Genomic DNA, 20173 nt, shown 5'->3' on the forward strand with positions numbered 1-20173 from the left:
GGAAAAGATTTGTTTTTTTGTTGAATAGCGTAAGAGGCTGCCCAGGGAGACAAAAACTCTCTACTGAAAATCTGCAGATGCAATAAGTTTGACCCCATGCAAGGCTCATTTGCCAGCCACATCTGATGGAGTAGCATTTCATTTGCAGCTGTGATGTAGCAGCCTTCAGCTTCTAACATACAGCCAGTCCAAACTACCTCTGGAAAGCCAGAAACATGGGCATATACGTATGCAGAGGCAAACAGCACCTTGCACGCAGCCTGCACGTGGTTACCTTCTGGATTGTGCAATTAGACTACCGACGCGTTTTTGTGGTGCCTTTGTTAGCATGGTTTCAGTGCATTTCCTTATCCAGTGGCCATATAACATGTGCATGTGAATAACGGGTGGGAAACAGTATTCAAAACTCATCCTGCAGAGCCGGGCACTGTTACCAGAAATGCCTGGGAGACTCTGATGCTCCGTTTTCACTTCTGGGTACAGTTACCATGTGGCTGGATGTCAGCCATTAATGATATCTGTGAAGAGGCATCCTAGATGGTTCCTCTGCTGGATCATGGCATTTGTTTTAACATACTGATTTTACAGCGTGAGAATTTTTTCAAGGTACAGTAGTCAAGAGATCTCACCTCCAAGTTTGATTGGAGTGCTCTGTGTTGAATGTCAAGAGCCTAATTTTAGCTGTTAATGGTGTAGTACAGGAAAACACATTTGTGTGGGGATTATCTCCTCCACTGGAGTGCAGGTCTTACCCGTCTGGCTTGTCAGAGTGACGTAGATATCTTATTAGAAAAGATGTTTTATTCCAGCAAAGGAGAAAAGATTTCTCTTGACTAAGAAAGCATTCCGGTTTCCATTCCCCAAAGCATAAGAAGTAGCAGTATAAAAAGCTTTCAGTTTTCTTTGTCTCGTGGTTTACCCGAGATGCATGTTTAGGCAGCCTTCCTGGAAGGAGAAAGGAGGGAATAGCTGGTGAAGCTCAAGCCTGGAACACTTCTGCTTGTGTTCCAGGAGCTCTGTTGAAGTGTTGCTTTCTCTGTGTTTCTGTGGGATGTAGCACATACTTTTTTAAGGAGTTTTGCTGTGCTTCAATTCCTTAAAAAATGTTCTGCATTTAATAGTAGCCTTTTCTTCTATCCTCACCTCATTCCTCTAAATAACTGAGTTCTTTCTATCTTTACCTGACACTCTCTGTGTATATGTAAGAACCCCAGAGCAGTGTTTGCCTGCCTTTGGAAACATAAATACATCAGAACAGAACGGTAACTAGGTATAAGCTTAGTAGCTTTGCTCTCCTGATAACAATATACTTCCCTAACAGAGAAACTGAAAGATTTGGCATAGCTATACACTGGCACAATTTTCATCCCTGATGTTAGGGTAGAAGCTGAGTGGTTTATTGTGAGGATGAGATGTAAGTACTTCCCACTAACTCTAAAATACGAGGCCAAAAATTCGGCTAATTGCTGGGAAGATTAATTGGGCAATTTCTTGCAGGCAAGAGACGAAAAGAGCTATAAAAAAAGCCAAAAATAACCCTTCTTAAGCACATCCAATTCAGGTCTGTAACTGTCACATATCAACAAGAAAAGACTAATTTTTCACAGAGTGTCTTCTGAAGTAGTAGGAACAAACTTTTTGGTCCTGGAATGCATAGCCAAAAGGACACGAGACCATGCTTGGAAAGCTGTCCTGACTTACAAGTGGATTGTACTGGAAACTCTGTTCTGTCCCGTATTTTGCATATGACGTCTTAATACTTTGTCTTTATTGTTTCCAGTTCCAGCTGCTGATCGAAGTTGCTTGGCCTCTGTTTATCTTCTTCATCCTGATCTCCGTAAGACTTTCATATCCGCCCTACGAACAGCATGAATGTAAGTACCAAATGCTGCAGCTGCTCCCAGAGCGGTTGTTCCATGGCTAGGAGGCAGCAACGCCAACTGGCAAGAGACAAAGCGCAGGGGTAGTGGCTGCATACCTCTCAGTAATCTTCAGGGAAGTTTTAGTGGCTGCTTTCCTTCCATCTTGGGGTCTGCAGCCTGTTCTGACACGTTAATGTAGCTTCATAACTGTACGCTGCTCCTGCTTTCCTTGGTGTTCCCTGGTTTCTGCAGTTACAGTCTATTAGCCGAGAATTTGCTGTGGGAGCGTGACAAGTCTGTAAAACCCACACAGAACCTAAGCCTTATTTCTCATCCTTGATCCGTATGTGACTTAGCATAAAAAGAAAGCAGTGTTCAGATCTGTTGGAAAGCAATCTCATTTTCAGGCAGTAATGTGGGCTAATGTATTACATAAAACAACAGAGGAGCAATTCCATTCCTTCTAACTGCACACCATCAGCTCCGTGTTCAGTAGATTCAGCAGCCATACGTTTGCGAAGAAAACTGTTGTATTTTTCTCTTCACATCATAAATGGGCACACGTCAGCTTTTCCTTCAGAGTAAGCTTATTCTTGCCCTGCGGATGGCTGTCATTAGGCTTCTGTGTTGGTTGCCGTTTGATTTAGGAAGCATATCTTGTTTATTAGCATTATGCTTCATCTTACTGTGATTGGTGGCGACCTCATGCTGCAATCAGCTGACGATGGAAGAGCTCTTTGTTTATCTTTCCTTTGCCTGATTACTACAAGGTGAGGGTTAAGGGTCAGCACAACATGTTTCTGGAGGGCAATCTGAAGTATTTCGTTCTTAAAATAGGTGAAGAACTAGCTCTTACAGCACTTACCCTGTGGTTCTTTGCCGCGGCTGGGGCATATTATGCTGCTTGCTAGGCTTTCAAGCTAGCAAGGAGCCTGTCAAGGTTGAAGTGCTAATGACTGCAGTTTCCCTATATGCATTGGACACTGCTGGTCTCATGCACTGCCTAAGCCACTTTCTGCTGTGGCTGGCAGGATAATTGAAGCTTCTCTAAATGCCATCTCGTACTTTGCTGCATGACATTTGAGTTGCCTTTCCTAACCAAGTATTACAGTGGCATTAGGAGAAATACCTGCAATATGGACATGGAACTGGAGAGAAGCAAGAGAAGCAATAGGCAGTCTACTCAGATGGTATAAATAACTGCAGCAGCCTCAATGGTAATTTTTCCCAGCTGTGGCAGTGCAGTGTATAGACTCAAACTCAGAAAGAGCTGATTTTTCATAGCTGCTCATGTTGGGTTTGTTACTCATTAGCCTCCTTCTATGTCCTTTGGTCTGGCACCCTGGTGTCAGAAATAGAATTTCATTTTGGTATTTCACCTGCAGCCCTTTTTCCACCCCATTTTTGTTGACTAATATTGTTTTGTCTGCCTTCTCCCACTGTTGTCACCAAGAATCACAGAGGGTAGAGCATCTGGTAACTCTTAAATTCACACTATGGTTAATCTAGTTCCTCTCCTGTTCTGAGAAGCCTTCAGCAAAAAGAAAGCTAAGTCCTTTAGTTGAAATCTGGATTGGTTTCACTCACTGTTAGCTCGTATGCTGACAGATAGGGATGCATTCTGTAGTGGAACATTTTTTTGCTGAACTGTGAGCAGAGATAATACTGGAAGGAAACCTTGAGTTCGTGGTGAACTCTGTGGCAACCCTGTGGATGCCTTTAGGGAAACAGGATTGTTATCTGTAATGGCAGCACTGTCTGCTGTTATGAAATGACTTGCAGGTAATGCCTGACGATAGCAGTAGCAGAGCTGTGTGCAGGTGCTTTGCAACCTCCAAATACCCTCGTTATTTGATGGCATAATGTTTTTAATAAACAGATAAGATTTTCAGCTCTTTTTCTGTTTGATGAAAAGGAGAAGAACCAGGAATTGGACTGTTTCTGTAATCAGACTTTCCAGACAGGACTTTTATTTCCAGCAGCTTGGTCTGGTGTGGGGAACCTTTTTCTGAAAACACAGGGGAAAATTTTGCTAACTCTGCAATGATAGCTGCATGGCTTTCACCAGACGAGCCAGAGAAGGCATCTCAGACTGAGAGCTCTCTGGTATTTCTTTCATATCATTAGCATTTTGTTTTAATGCAATTAAATATCCAGAAGAAGCATTGAGCAAAATTGCTGACTTTGTCTTGTAGAGCTTGACTTTTTTTCCATTCCTGTGGTCTTTTGAGGTATTCAAAATGTGCTTCATTTGTAAGAAAAAAGCCCAACAGAAAAAAAAAAAATCTATTGAAAAGCTAGATGTTTGCAGCAATACCATTGAAAAGGGAGTGCTGATATATTGTGTTTTCTGAGTAGCTCTGCTGTCTTAAAATTGGATGATTCCACAGTAGTCTTTGAGAAACTGCCATTACATGCTTCACTGTACGTAGAAAATTACCATGAATTCCTGTGCACTTTTCCTGTTTTCATACTGCTCTTTATTTTTTTATTTTACTTTTTATCCATGTAAAGTAAAAGGCATGGAGGAGAAGGTGTTTCTTTTAGAAATTTTAGGAAAATAATCTAAACATCTTAGCACTTTTCTTCTTTTATCCTCCCCATACCCCTCTGCCAAGAAGAACAAAAACCAGAAATGAAACAAAAGCCAGAGAGCTCAGGTAAATAGCTTTTCTATTTTAAAAAGAACACTAGGAACAAGTAGTCCCCTGGGTACTGGAAACAATGAACCTTTGGTTCCCTCACCTTTCTCCTGGACAGAGTCCTTGGCTTTCTGCAGGGAAGACTGATAAGCACCCTGTCTTCTTTCCACCACCTGTACCAACCAGCCTTATTGGATCTCAGCAGACTTCTCCTAGGGGCTTGGTACCGCCTTTGTGGCTGTGGAGGCAGGCACCAAGAGTGAGGTTTAGAGAGGAGTGAGGTTTAGAGAGAAGCAGATGGAAGATTGTGGGTGTCATTGTCAAAGCCCTATGCAAGAAAGATGCTTGCCTCCCTTCCCAAGGGCTGGGGTAAGGAAGTGAATTCATGTGCAGAAAGCAGAGTGACAAGCCCTCTCAATTGCGCGATTGTATGAGAGAAGCCTTTCTTTGAAGGCTGAGGGATTCACAAGTACCCGGGTGGCGTACTGGTGGAGCTCTGCCACGGGCAGTTTTTTTCTGCTTTAACATTCACCAGAATTCATAACATAAACAGGATGCTAATGTTAAGGTATGCCTTAAGTAGGTCTTTAAGAGCAAGAGTTGGATTTTATTGGAAAGACTTGAAATTGGCAGACAGATGCCTTAGTGTTACAGGAACTCTGAAATCTTAGAATTGTCTGGAAATTAGCAATTATGGGAGAACAATGACATACTTATCTCAGGTAAACTAATGTAGGCACCTCACATGTGCTGACCTTTTGCTTGGAGTCTATGGTGCTTATAAGTGAGAGATGATTTTGAAAACCAAGAGGTCTGAGCATTAAGGGTCTCCAGAACCAAGATCCTGACCTGGTCTGTTGTTGTGGACAGTCCCCTTTGTTGGATAACCATGTTAATCCAGAGCAGCCTGGCTGGCTAGAAAGTAATGTGTGTACATGTGGTCAATATTGCCAGGCTTTGGAGCTGCCTATTCATGGGTGTTCCTCAACAAGTAGTATGTCCCCTTCAGCATGGCCAAAAACAATAGTGCAAGACTGAGGGTAGCAGAGAGCTTTTACAGCCTTAACACGGTGTAGTTTTTAAGTGGAGGAGGCCAGAGCTATATGGAGAAGTTAACATGTACTTAACCATCTTGGTATTGACCATTCTGCTCTCATGTATGCAATTTGAGGCAGTAACCAGGACAGGATTGCCATTGCCCTCTGCTGCTACATAACATGACATCTGCTTTGTCTTGTGTCTGTCTCCTAACTATTGTGTTTTGGTTTTAGGTCACTTCCCAAACAAAGCTATGCCTTCAGCTGGAACCTTGCCTTGGATACAGGGGATCATCTGCAATGCCAACAACCCTTGTTTCCGCTACCCAACTCCTGGGGAATCCCCTGGTATTGTTGGAAACTTCAATGCCTCCATGTGAGTCTAGTCTGACTGCTTTTTCCTAATCTCTGTTCTTGGGGGGACGTATGGAAAAGGGATATTTTGAAGTCACCAGTTAATTCTGCTACCACTTCAAGCACCAATCTGTGCAGCTCCCAGTTCAGAGGGGCTGTGGTGTATCCCCGCGTCCAAGCAGTTGAAGCTCTCATTGAATAGAGCTTTGCCAGGGCAAGGGCTGGGTCTGTTCTCTTATTAAGTGTTCAGAAATCAGCCCATAAAAAGGCAAGGTGCAAACTCTGTTCCCCAAGGAACCCCCATTACCTGGCTAATGTACCTCCGAGATGGACAATGTAGAGTGAGAGACTAAGAGCAGCTTAAGAGCAGGGTCTGGGTGATTCTCTTTGTCAGTTATTACTGGCTAATGTGTTGCAGGAAGCTCCATTTGTGGCCAGCATCCTTGTACCCTGCCTTGCTTGCTGCATTTGTACTGTCAGGCTAGCTAGGCTTAAAGCAGAATAAAAGATGTCTGCAACCTGGAAAAGCATTTGAAAAGGAGCAAGGGCACTCTTACATTATTGAGTTCTCAGAGGGAGCAGTTTACAAGCAGCAGGAGAACCACTCCATCCAAGTCTAACTGCTTTCAAATGCTTGGAGGTTACCAGTGTAACTTTGTTTGACCCTACTTTAGCAGACAACTTTTATTAGGCTCCTTAATTGTCCCAAGGGTGACCACCAAGAAAGGGCTCATTGTACTGAAGAGAGCAGTGGCATAACTGAAAGGACTGAAGTTTGAAATTGGGATGTAAAACTGTGTCTGTGGATGCTGGCTCACTGAGCTGATGACTGATGGTTGTTTTTTTTTTTGTTTTGTTTTTCCCGTATCTTCCATCAGTGTTTCCCGCCTGTTCTCAGATGCCAAGAGGTTACTCTTGTACAGCCAACAGGACACGAGCATAAAGGATGTCCAAAAGGTCTTGGGAAAACTGCGGAAGTTGGGAAACTCCTCTGGGTCAGGTAATGGCATGGCAGAAAAAGCCACCTACATTTGGTGTTTCTCATCTGGTTAATTCTATGTGTGTGAATTTCTGACATATATGATAATAGGAGGCTGCGTGGTTACCACTTGCTGCTCATCAGATCTTTCTAGTCCTACAGAATTAACTTAAGCCTCTCCATGTCAAAGCTTTGTGTGCTCTTTAGATTCTTCCGTGGAAGAGAAAGGGGAGGTCTGAATGCCAAGAATAGCAGCTGTTTTGGATGTAAAATTACAATCCTCAGCCTGCTGAAGTGATTTAAAATGCTGACTTTCTCAAAGAAGTTTAGGTAGCGTGTGTTTGGAAAACACTAGTTATTTTGCCAGTAAAGCAATGAACCCGTTAGAGCTAGAATTTACCTCTTTACTCTACAAGCTGCAGAAGGAAGTGAGCTGAAGGAAGACAGATAAGGAAAAGCTGATCTTGGCCTCGAGTTTACAAACTCAGAGCTGATTATTATCTGACCATGAAGTCTTCATTTCCCTTCTTAGTTTTTATTTTCCCTGTGACCGTTTGGTGTAGGGTACTGTATTCTCTGCTACTGTCCAGCAGGATTTTCAGTGACAAGCTCCAGAACAAAATGTTTTGTCTTACGGGCTCTTACTGCCCCGTTAGTGGAAAACAAACAAACAAAAAAAAACCACCAGCAACTGAGGATCCTGCCATTTTTAGCTGATGTGGGAATGCCTGGCATGGCTTCCTGTTCCATGGAAATGGGTAACTAAGTAGTGTGAAATCACATAGGAGGCTTACAGTAGAGCTGGGACTTGCAACAGCTTTGTCCAGTCTTGGAGAATGTATTGCCAAGCCTCACTGACATGGCAACTTGTTAGAGTTTTTTGGGGTACTCTTCTCTCAAAGGTTATTTCTCTTGGCTGCTTTGTTGGTACTGCCTGCTTCTATTGGAAACAAGTTGGAGATTATTGGAAAGTAACCGTTCAGGAAGAAATATTTACAGAGCAGGGGATGCAGCTGTTGAGTGCCTTCACCTACAAGCACTTGATGGTATTATAGAGTTTGGTGAAAGTTGTCCCTGGTTTTACAGTTGTGGTGTTCCCAGCTCTTTCCACCTGAGTATGGTTCAGGTAGGCTCCAGGAAGAAGAATATTGGCCCGGTGTGATATGAATAGTTTCACAAGTCTGATGTGGCCTGAGCATACTTCTGAGGCAGAGGTAACATTTTTATATTCTTTCTCGTGTTGCTCAGTACAAGGCAGGTCATTTTGAAATAATCTATATTGTTACTGGAAGGTTGGTAGATGCAAAGGGGATTGTCTTGGATAAATAACCATCCTCTCTCCCCTTCAGGGCTGTTCAGAATCCTGATGAGATCAGATCTGCAGGTGTTAGTGTGGCCTACTGCCTTTTTTTTGGCGTTAGTTGACCTGTATCTTTATGTAAAAGGGACACCCTTCATTCCTAGGCCCAATGTCCGTCCATATTGCCAGGCTCCCTTCTTTTTACTCTGGCAGCTGGTAAGTGGCACCACCATCCTTTTACCTAAATATTCAGTATTTAAGGGGGAGTAGGTATGTGGTGAGCCCATTGCGCGGAGATTAACAGATAATGAACACAGCCAAAATGAGCTAGGATGACTGTATTCCTCAAGGAGAGATTAAAAACACATTGAAGGGAACGCGTTAAACCCTTGGTTTAACTTGGTGTTGTGGGAACAAGCCCTACCAGTGGGAACAGCATAAGTTGTTACCAGATTTTACATCTAATTTCTGCAGTACTATCTGCAAATTAACTGTACCAAAGAAAGTCAATACTTGTGTTTTGTATTGAAACGTGCATAGAGCATCAAATGTGAACATTTGCAGGAATATGACTGAAGCCATAAGCTGGAGCATCATTGTTGGGAAGGTTTGAGGGGGCAGAGTGATTCCAAGAAACATTTTGCATAGGGAGTATTGTGCGAGTCTAGTCAGAAGTCTCGTGTTTCTCTACACTACAAAGACTACTGGACTGATTGCAAAAAATAAGCATCAGACAAGTCATCTAAGATTGTATTTCTGTAATAAAGTATTTCAAATGTGTAGTGAAAAAAAATAATCAAGCCTCCATGTCATTGGAAGGACAGACTGTCCATTGTTGGTATGGCTTGTAGGGAACAAAGCTTGTGCTTGTTTGTCCTTCTTATGATATGCTCATTTACAAAGCCACCAGCTTGGGGGTCCCTGCTGCCCACGCTTTGGCTGCCTGATTCATTCTCTGACAGCATGCATAAAACTGCATCCTCTAATCTTACAAGTATTTGCGTATTTATCCTTAGCAATGGTTAGATCCCTGTGCAATGAAGGGAACTATAGATGAACACTTCAGCTGCTGTTGACAGAGGTGTGAGGAGTAGCTTAAACCCATTGGTCTCTGGGTTTTTTCAGTGACTCTGGGAACCTAAGCAGACCGTAAGAGAGAGAGAGGTCAGCTGTGAGAGAACCTCCCAGACTGAAAGGATGTTCTGAGTAAATACAGCCACTGCAGTCTACAGGAAGAAAGTTCCTTTGCCTGCCTTAGTACAGGCATTTCCCACAATTAGCAGGAGGGTTAATTACCTGATGAGTTAATAATGATAATAATAAAAAAGTAATACCTCATCCATTCCAGTTCTGGCCCGGACCTGAAGCCTCTTCAATCAGTGATGCAGACAAATACAGCTTTGCAGCTCACGTTTCCCCACTGGGAGTAACTGTATGCTTCTTAACTTGTGTTACGGGCTCAACTGGTGTTTCTGCAGCTCCTTCTTCCTCTCTTAGGCTGGTGTGATGTCCCTCTTCCACACACACTTCTCACTGCTGCCTGATGGCTTTAAAACAGGCTTCAGGATGACCTCCTGTTACTAGCGTAAAAGCTGGAACTACGGGATGGTTTGTTCTAATATTATGCAGAGTATGCATGTCTGTGTTTGGCTCCAGATGTTTGAATCAGTTAAGAGATCATTTGCCAAAGTCCTTTGACTTCAAACTTGTTTTTAAAAAGAGCCTTGACAAACTAATGTCCAAGGTGGTATTGCTGGGGTTATCTGATCTGACATTAAGCACATTGTGAACCTTGGGGAAGGGATGCGTGCCTAAGATGTCAGGGTACTTACACAGGTGTCACGAAGTCAGGAGTCTTGGTTAAAGACACAAGGCAGGACCCTGAGATTTTGCTCAGGGAGAGCTTTAAACTCATGACAGCAGACTTTGTGCCTCCATCACTTCTGAGGGATCACCTCTAATCTTATGAAGAACAGGAGCTAGAGAACTGTCTCCTGTTCTCTGCTGCATCTAGCTCCAGAACTGCTGTCCAGCTGAAAGGGGAGGATGTGGCCATTAGGGAGCAGCCCACCCTCTTTCCATGTGGCACCTTTTCTAGCCAGGATGAAGCTTTGGCTGGTGGTGAGAGGGAAATAAGCACCGGTGGCTGTCAGGCTGTGTGGGGGCTGCTGTTTATGGCAGCTTCCAGCAATCCCTGAGCAGTGAAATCTACGTGCATGCACACACATAGTGCAATGCAATCGATTTTGCAGGCAGGTGCCAGGTGCCCTCTCCTTCCCAGCACTTGTTACATCTCTGTCCAACAATGTCATCAAGGTCTTCAACATTCATATGATAAGGCAGAGTACAAATCAGAACAGAGTCAAAGACCTTGGTGACAGCACTTCCAAGAGCAAGACATGGCTGTTGGGTTTGCTCCTCACTATAGGCTTGGCTCATTGGATATAGGTACTGACTTGGCAACTGTCCTCAGCGTTGAAGATAAAGTGTTTACAAGAAATAAGCTATTCTTCTGTTTTGGAAGGTGGAGATACACCTTCCTTTTTGCTCTGAGGCATCTGTTCTTTGTTTCCTTCTCCTCTGTACAAAGCTCCCAAATGTTTTGCTCTGTGGTGCTATGGGGTAATAAAAATCAACAGGTAAAATTAAAGCCACCTTCCCTGTTGTTGCTAACAGTTGCACGTGTAAGCCAGTCTAGCTGGTATTTACTTCATTGCTCTTAGTTTTCAGTGATCCCAAAGGGCATGTTTTTATTTTCCTTGAAACCAACCCAACTAAACAAAAAGGGAGTAATGAAATAGGCAGAGGGAAACAAACATCGCCTAAGAAGTTGCATCATATCTCAGGCTGTTGTTCTATACGTGCCCTCCCTTTCCTGCTTGTTTGCTAGATTAGTATTACCCGTGGTGTAGGAGAAACATCAGCTGGGTCGCATCTTCTGCCAGTGTTGCACCTCGGGGACTCTAGGTCCTGCACAACCCCTACTGGGGCTGAAGGAGTTTTCAGCCTGTCCAGTCAGAGCTAGTAGGGCTACTTTTATTTCAAGAATGGTGGAGGGCTAGGGCTGAACAATGGCCTTGGGAGAGGCTTTGTGGTGGTATGTGACCTGCTGGATGATTATTAGGGTGCTCAGGGAAACAGGATGTTCTGCATTATCTACTAGATGACTTTGAGGTGATAGATAGCTCCCTCCTTGGTGTCTTCTCCCTAATAAAAATGGCCCCACACCCTCAAGCTAAACATTTGGATCAGTTCTTATACCTGCCTACATCTCCCTAATTAAGCTGGTTTCCTCCCTGACTTACCTTGGGAAGGATCCTAGCAAAAACCAGCCAGGCTAGAACGAGGACTAACAAACCATGTGTCCAGGTGGCCTTTATCCCCGGAAACACCTGCGTACACCAGTGGTTGCAGGGTGGCATTCCTGGCATCTCATGGCAGCAAGTAAATACATGTCTGGGTTCTCTGATACTGTGCTCCATAATGACGCACAAGGCCTTGCTTTTCCTTCAGTCTGGGGAAAATGCCGACAAAAACCACTGCTCTGTGGTAACAGTGGTGAGATTTTGACTCTTGGGGGCATCTAGGAAGGCCAGCTGTTGAGCGTGATTCATGTATTTCATTGCGTTAACCCTCAGCAGAACCCCGTGTGGGGTTCCTGGAGGTCTCCAGGCTGCTGCTCCCTCCCAGCCCAAAGGGTCGAGCCAGGACTGTGTGTGAACAGGCATGATTCTGCCTTGGTCAGATGCAGTCTGTAATATGGAGCATGTGGAAGAAGCCGCCAGCACTGGGTACTCAGATTGCACAAAGGGTTTTACTTTGTGTGCTGTGTCGATCAGAGAGGAGACTTGGATATGCACAGTTTTCCCACATTTGCCTAATTACCTTTTCCCTGAAAGCACCGAGCCTCTGAGCAGACACAAGTAGAAAATATTTCCAGTACATTCTTGGAAGTTCAAGTCCCTTACTACAGGTGTAGTGAGCAGCATCTGTGTGTGAATCCAGAGGGTTCATTATGTTTTTGTCCTAAACTCCAGCAGGAAGACTGATGGTCAAGATAGGTACCGAGACTGAGAAGACTTCTTGGTGTGGTATTCAGCCCAAATTATGTGTTGTGCAGTTAGCTATAACATTTTTAGTGACATGGCACAGTATTTGCTGAACTACACACTTGTACACTTACCACTTCCATTGGAGTCTGCTTGTGCTTCCCTTGCTGTTTTGAAGCTGCTGCTAAGATTAAAGTAATAAAATAATTCTGTTAGAGGTTTAGGCACCAAGGTCTGCTGCACTGTGAAATCTGTTACCAGGAAAATTATCCTTGCTTCCCGTGGGGGTGTCCATGAACTTTCAGAGATTTTTTATCGGTAACAGCATTGTTGTTATATGACTGTACTTAGAGGCTGGGATGGGTAAACAGAAGCAGCGTAATGTGCATCACTGTCTCGTGATTGTGCAGAACTGGGCTTCGGTGCCTGTGTGTTTGTAGCTGAACTTCCCTTCTGCTTTTGAAGTGGGAGGTTTACATTTGTTCCAGCTTGCACTCTAGGTAGAATATGCATACATGTGGATGTAGGAGAGAAAGACTGTAGTACCTTTGAAAGCGTGGCTCAGAACATCCATTCAGTGTCACATTACATCTGGCCTTGCTTTAGTGTTTGCGCTGTAAGTGACAAGAGCTTGAGCAAGACATCTAGGATTCCCATGATAAAGGAGTGTGTGTACCATGTTAAAAACATGCAAGGGGAATCACAAGGATGTCACCATTGGTCTGTATTGGTGAAGGACAGTGCTGACAGTTTGGTTACTTTAAGACCACCTTACCTGATGATGCCACCAAACAATTTGACCACTTGCGGGGCAACCAACAGTGCCCATAGTTAAAATATGCAGCACAGCTACTACAACAAATTTTAGAAAATCACTGTACCTTAGAGACACTGGCTTTATCTTGATGTTAATTTGTCTAGAGAAAGACACAAAGATAAAGAAAACAAGAATTGCTTATTGTGCTTCTTGCAGCATGAATAATATCAGCTGCCAAAACAGGACACTGTGGGAGAGCTCTGGGTGCTTCCTTTAGTCTCCTGTAAAACTCTTCAGTCTGGTCTGTCAACACTGACTTTTGTTCTGAATCACCAAGTAAAACCAAGCGTTAAATGAACAGTCACACCTTTCACACTCTCCTATTATCTCACTCTTTTTTTTTAATGCAACCTTATCAGCAGAGCTTGCTAATACCAGCATTATGTTGCTGAAAACATATTCTCAGTGTTAACTTCAATTTGCATTTATTTTCTCCATTCCCCATTCTGAGACGATTTCTGGGTTTGTTCTCAGCGACTTCTAATCTCAGAATTTCAATAAATTGCCTGATTTGTGGAAGATCACATTTGGTTTATCTAAGGTACAGGCTGAGGTTGAATGAGACGGGAGGGTCACAGGCTGCTAACACCAACCTCGATGTGAAAACAGTCTCCTAGGAAACTTGTACCACTGTCCTCTGGTGAAAAGTGCAGCTGTTCCCAGGGGATTTCCTTGTCTTTGTGCTCTCATGAGAGTGGCTATTAGGAAATGGCCACAGCTGGAAAAAGCCGTGTCCACCTCTGTATCCAACTTGGTACTGAGGCTGGAGTACGTAATTTTGATCTGACCTACCATATCTCCAAAGTTAATATTGAGCTTTGGAGCCTTCTCTAGTAATAATGCATTTCATCTTTTTTTTTTTTTTTCATCATTACAAACATTTATTTATTACCCAATTTTACAGCATCCCTGTGAGCTAAATAAATAAACAGCTGCCAAGGAACTGGAGTCCTCCTTCTACAACACAGTAGGATGTGACATAGTTTTAAATGTAGTCAGGATGCAATAAAAGATGATGGCTTTGAAATATTGTTGATGTTGAATCAAAGTTCATTTTTATCCAGGCAAGAACACTGCTTGACCAATTTCTTTGAAAATCCATAAAAATTCAATTTTTGTAGGCTGCTTTTTTCACAGGGAACACATGCTGTTCTATTTAAGTATTTTTGGTCATAAAATAAGTGACTGTCAATGTCAGGATCCTGGCTAAAATCAAACAACATTTTCTACCTCCTGTTGCTAAACTTCTTTGCTGCTTCAACAGACTGCAACATTCTTTATTTGCAGTTCTGTTTTTTTTTAGTGTTGCTGTGTATTATCAAGTAGTGGTTATGTCTTGTTTAAGAGATGAATTTTTATTTCAGATTATAGGTTTTTTGCTTGAATCAGACTTTGTAAACAAGAAACATGCAAAGTTATGGAAAAATCCTTTTGAGATAAATTAAAGTGCTCCAGAATACAAAAGGGTTGCGCATTTTTATGTATAAACAGAGTTGTAATAATTAACCCAGCTTGTTAAAACTTAATATTGCTTATGCCTCTAATGAGATTCTTGGCTGATGAAAAATTGGTATAGCTCTGAAAGGTTTGTGGAACATAGCTCAGCTGAAGATCTTGCTCAGGCTTTTTTATGCTGACCTGTCCATACTGAGGTATATATGAGGGAGATAGAAGCTGATATGTGACATACATCTCTATAAATAGCTCAAGGTTCATCCCCTTTCTATTTAGTTTTAATTTTAAGGGTAGTGCAATGGAAGACTGCATTTTAAGGGATTGATGTAGACATGAAAGCACGTTGTCCCAACAATTCTCCTTACAATAAGGCGACAGATCTGTGCCATAGTCAGCGTCCATCAGATCTCTGCTCACCTGTCCTCTTTCCCACTCTGTTCACACACTTGTCCACCGCCCAGAAGCTGGGGAAAGCATTAACTCTAGTGCTGTAAAGCCAGAGAACAGAAATCAAGACAAAGCAATTCTTTAAGCCCACAATTACCTCTGGCTATGCAATCCATTTACTTCCTTTGCAAGTTACATTGTAGTGTTACCTGAAGAAAGTCAAAGAAGGATTGTACCAGGGTGTCCATATAAGTAATGCACAAGCCTTCTTCAGCAGTACACACTTTTTCTTATGCTAAAGTGCACTGGTCTGTGACTCTGAAGTACTCAGGACCCTGTTCCTCAACCAGAAAATGGCACTGCCCTTTGTTGTGTCTACTAGCAGTGCTCCTGACCTCTGTGTGAAACAGGAGGCAGTAGTGCCCCCACAAGTACCCCAAGCTGTATTTTCAGCTGGCAAGCTCTGCCAGTACAGAAGGGAGGGAATGGTTAGTATATTGCCAGTCCAGAGTGATGCCAAACGGAAGGATGAGCTCCTCAGACTACCAAGGCAAGGTCTGTTGGGAGCTGCCTGCTGTAAACAGCAGCACAGTGTAGTGCTTAGGAAGCAAGAGACATGATCTGTACCCAAAACTTTACTACGTGAGTCTGGGCAAGCCATATTCACTAAGTATCTGGTTTTCAAACCACATTTCTCAAAGATTGAGAAAGTTCTTTAACTATTTTGAAGTGATGTTGCTCAACAGTCTGATTAATGTTAGTAACGGGGCCGAATGGTTGCAAAGGTTTCCCTGAGCAAGACAGAGCACATTCTGTTGTTCCAGTGCTGAAGCTTGATTTTCTCATTCCTTTGGCCTTGGAGCTCAGAAGCAAAACTGAACTACATTATGGATAACTTTCCAACATCCAAACAACTTGAAACAAGGAACAATCACAAGGGTTTGAAATCATTTAGATATAGGTATGTGTTGAGAATAAGTAGGCAAAGTGCCCATTTAAGCTAGTTGGACTATAGTGATTGGCTGATTCTTGTGAATCCTTAGCATTTTTGCTACCTTTGGGGTTGGTTTGACCTTAGGAAGCTCCTTGTTCTAGAGCTGGCTTTTGCTGCTGTGCAGTAGATGAGGGAGCGTTAGGGCTTGGCACTACATCCAGAAGTGACATTTCTTCCTGACAGGCGGGGAAACAAGATGCACTGTGATCTGCTGACTGCAGACTCGGTATCACGTTGAGCCAGATGTGAGCTGGGTTCTACGAATCCTTGTCAAGAGAGAGGAAGGGAGCCAAGACCGAGTGAGGCTTCACACCCAGGGAAGGTGTGGCTATTTCTTTTTTCATCTTTCTGTGCAAAGCTAAACAATGCAAGTGCAGGACAGTCAGGCTCCTTTGATTCTGGGCAGCTCTGCCTGTTATTTTGCTTATAATTCATCATTACCCATACTGGTCTTGTGAGGGAAGTCTTTCCAATGGTGCTGGGCTGCAGCTATAAGTCAGAAGCAGCCCAGTGTTGTTGGGGTGGTTCTGGCTGCTTGTTTCAGGGCTCTGAAGCTATTCTGATACAGGTATTTTCTGTCTGCATTTGAACCAGCAGTTTCCCAGATGCTTGCTCACATATCCAGCTCATGAAAGCCCTTCCGCTATTAGTAATGGTCATTTGATTAAAATGTCCAGTCCTGCCTTTTCCTGTGACTTGAATTTCCACTGAATATAAGGTCATTTGTCCAAGTGCAAGCAACGCTGGCATGGGTCTTCGTTGGCCACAGCTCCTACTTTCAACTTCTGCTGAGGTCCATACTTTTTGATAGCATAGTGTCACACCATGTATTCTCACACCAGTCTTTGCCATTGGAATAGAGGTTTGTGGCTGGACAAACCGCGCCGTTTGTTTCCAGCCTGCCTATTGTTTTTTAATATATTTTATTGTATCTCTGAGCTGATGTTTTGGCGTATCCAAAATCTGCATGTTACCTAGGGCATAATGTTCTTAGTGCAGTTAAAATCCAAACCCTATTTTTAGCAACCAACCCTTACCTTCAGGCTCTTTAGAAACACTTTTCAGGTATTGCCAAGTATCTTTTTTTTTTCTTCTGAGCTGGATATGACAAACAGATCTTCCATAGCCTATACATGCCTCAAAAACTTTCTACATACCACTCCTGAAAATCATTTTGTTGTAATAATGAAGTATCATTATCTGGTCAGATCTGAGGTCTGTCATCGGTATAGCTGACAAGCCAATTCATGGGTTGAAAGATGTGCAGTGTAGCAGTTTATCCTTATTTTGTGAAACAGGAGAATTCTCAACCAGTTATAACTGCCTTGTGAACTCTGGAACCCTGCTCAGAATTTGCTTTTTAAAACAATACAGTGGGGGTATTTGATTTTTTTTTTTTTTTTTTCTGCAGGCATGCTTCATTTATTGTACTGTACAAAGCCTGAATACAAGTAACTTTTTTTTTTTTTTTTTTTTACTGGAAAACTGTATTTCACAGTTGTCTGTGCTGATAACAGTGTTTGGTTTGCAGCAGGGGAAAAGGCGAGAATATCTTTTTTATGGTGTTATACAAGACCAGGGGGTGTGGGTGTGGGTGGATGTGTGTCTTCAGAGATGGAAGCTCTGGAGGCTGCGTTTGTTCACAGGACTGCTGCTGGCCACCATGTGGCTTTCACTTCTGTGTCCTGTGCCTATGCTTTTTGATGCAGAGGCTATCTGTTGGCATGTTTGTCACACAGGATCTCTCTGATGTGCCTGTTTGTTGTGGCTATCCAAGCACTGCTTGGTACCTCAGACTCACCCCGTAACTTATAGGTCCCAACACAACAAGTGGGAAGAACAAGAGAAGTGAGTTCTCCATGGTGGAAAGAGGGGACCTGTTGCACAATACGTACCTTTATCCTAGCTGCTGGAGAAGGGCAGGAGGCTGCCTCCTCACTACACACTTTGCCAGGGAAATTTGACATAGCAAATATGTCAAGATTTCGGGCTCTAGTTAAATGGTGCTCACTTGGGTGTCATCTAATGTCTCCACAGACAGCACTGTTACATTTCTGATGGACACAGCACAGACTTACAGCCTGCCATGAAAACACATCAAGCCATGGCTGCAGAAGGAACAGCACTTCGATTGCAAGCAAATTAGGCTTGTGTTTTCACATGAGCAGGTCCTGCACAACAGGCCTGCTGAGCTGCTTGATTTCTTGTCAACAAATCAGGGCACAGCCGTCTAACTTGTTCAGAGAACAGTTTTGCACTTGTCAGTATCAGCAGGGATACAGGCAGCTCTGAGAGCTATTCCCACCATACCAGGGGCAAGGGATGCCTACAGGAAAAGGAAAATTAAACCCCAGTAACTTTTTATTTGTTTGGTTGGTTGGTTGGTTTTTAATAAATACCTGTATGTATGTACCATGCATCACATCACGCTCTCCCGATGTGTTGCTTGAAGTTAGGGTTATAATGAGGGCAAATGAAGATTTGCCCCCTTGCCAAAGCTCAGCAGTGGGTCGTCTGGAAGGTTTGCTTTTCACGCTGTAGATCTGGGCTGTTGGCTCAGAGTGGTACAATACTGTAACAGACATTAGGAGACTTCTATTTCCTCAGAGTAGGCATCAATTCATGAGCCCTTCTGTTCCACTGTTACTTAGTTTGAAAGCCTCTTTTTATGGGAAGTAGCCTCAGGCTCCTTTCGTCTATAAATCAGTGACAGGCAATGAGTATGAAAATCGGTGGAGTCATTTAACTGCACCTGTCAAGTATTTTTGAGGAACACTTCCCATAATCTCCACTGACAAATTAGCACAAAATTCTAGTCTAAGTGTTAATCCTGCAAGCACACTTGGTTTGTCTGCTCTGGTCCTTTTCCCATGTAAGGAGTTGCTAATTGTTAAGGTAAGTCTCCAGCCAGAGTCCTCTTGGTGGTAATGTGTGCCACTTGTACATGCTTTCAGCTGCAGGAGCTGATACCAGCTCTTGGTCTGCTGGTAGCCCATTCATGCACTTGGTATCTTGCAATATGTCCTGTTGTTGGGGCTATGAGTGGGAAAGAAGCAATGCCCTGGGTGAAGCAGGGCTCTGTGGCCAGGGAGCCTTCTCATCTTGTTTTCTGGTCATGCCAAGGCACTGTGGAGCTGGGTTGCACAGGCATGATGGGCAGGTGCATGATCAGGCTGGTGTGGGTGGATGTGAATTACTGCCTTCACATGAAAGCTCTGAGGAGGCACTGTGCACCTACCGCCCATTCTGCAGAAGTGCAGTTTTGTTCCAGCAGGGAACCAGGTACAATGAATCCCACTTCCCTCCCTGGTATCTCGTTCGGGCATTTATGGAAGCATGCTCATTCTAACAAAGCTACAGCTTCGTATGTCCTGTCTTGTCTTGCTGGTTCATCTTGCAGTGATGCTTTGATGCAGCTGCTGTGAAAATGATTGGGTTGCCCAATTAACAGTCTCTGTGATGAGAAATAAAGGGTCATAATTTAACAACAGCTTCTCTGTTGTCTTGATGCTTGGCTGTGAGGAACACAGGCTTAGCCAAAGGGTAGCAAATCTGCTAACCACAATGGATATCCAGAAAATAACATAATTGTTTTCTGCCCTGAATGTTCCGTAAGTAGGGACTGAAATTCCCTGAAGATAAATAGTCACACTTATAGATGGGACACACTGCCCTGTTTTCCTCCTAGCTTCTAAATTAGCATGGCATGAATTGCCTTCTCCCCCTTCCTTCACCGAGTTCCTTGTAGGGACTTACGGCATGTGAGGCTGGGAAATGAACAGTACATCAGCCTGTCAGATTGTTTTCAGTCAGCCTAAGTTAGTTTTAAACTGGTTGAAAGTCTGGTTTACTACAGTTTATGGAGAACAAACCCTTTGAGCACAAACCCCACAAATTGAAGTCAGACCTGGTGAGCTCTGTATTCTATGGTACACTGAGATATGTTGAACTAGATTTGCATGCCTTTTATTTTTAGAAGGCAGTGCTCAGGATATGAAAACTGTAGCCACAATTTCCGTGGGGTTTTGTTTTTCTACCCTATTGTTTCATTTTAAAAAGACACCGCATAATTAAATTTTGAAAGGAAGGTATGAGCCCATTGTGCTTCCAAGTGAAGCAAGAAGGAATGGAGAACAGTCCTGTTCTCTAACCTGCACGTTTTTAATCTTCTCACTTGTCTGTGGATCCTCTCAGTTTTGCTGGAAATAGTCACTGCTTGCTCTGGGAGCAGTCATGGTCATACTAATAGTAAGAGGATCAAATTAAAACAGGTTCCTCACTGTGGGTTGGTTCCCTT

General features: G+C 43.3%; 1 protein-coding gene across 3 annotated transcripts in view; it reads left to right on the forward strand.

Annotated features, from left to right (window-relative positions):
- The window catches only part of ABCA1 (ATP binding cassette subfamily A member 1), a 91386-nt gene that overhangs the window by 18564 nt on the left and 52649 nt on the right, over nt 1-20173 (forward strand). For all 3 annotated transcript variants that reach the window (XM_038169977.2, XM_038169979.2, XM_038169978.2), the window contains exons 3-5: nt 1781-1874; nt 5776-5917; nt 6774-6895. In XM_038169977.2, the coding sequence (XP_038025905.1) occupies nt 1781-1874; nt 5776-5917; nt 6774-6895 (358 nt within the window). The remainder of the gene's footprint in view (nt 1-1780; nt 1875-5775; nt 5918-6773; nt 6896-20173) is intronic.

This window comes from Anas platyrhynchos, chromosome Z, assembly GCF_047663525.1.
Source record: "Anas platyrhynchos isolate ZD024472 breed Pekin duck chromosome Z, IASCAAS_PekinDuck_T2T, whole genome shotgun sequence".
Taxonomy (NCBI): Eukaryota; Metazoa; Chordata; class Aves; order Anseriformes; family Anatidae; genus Anas; species Anas platyrhynchos.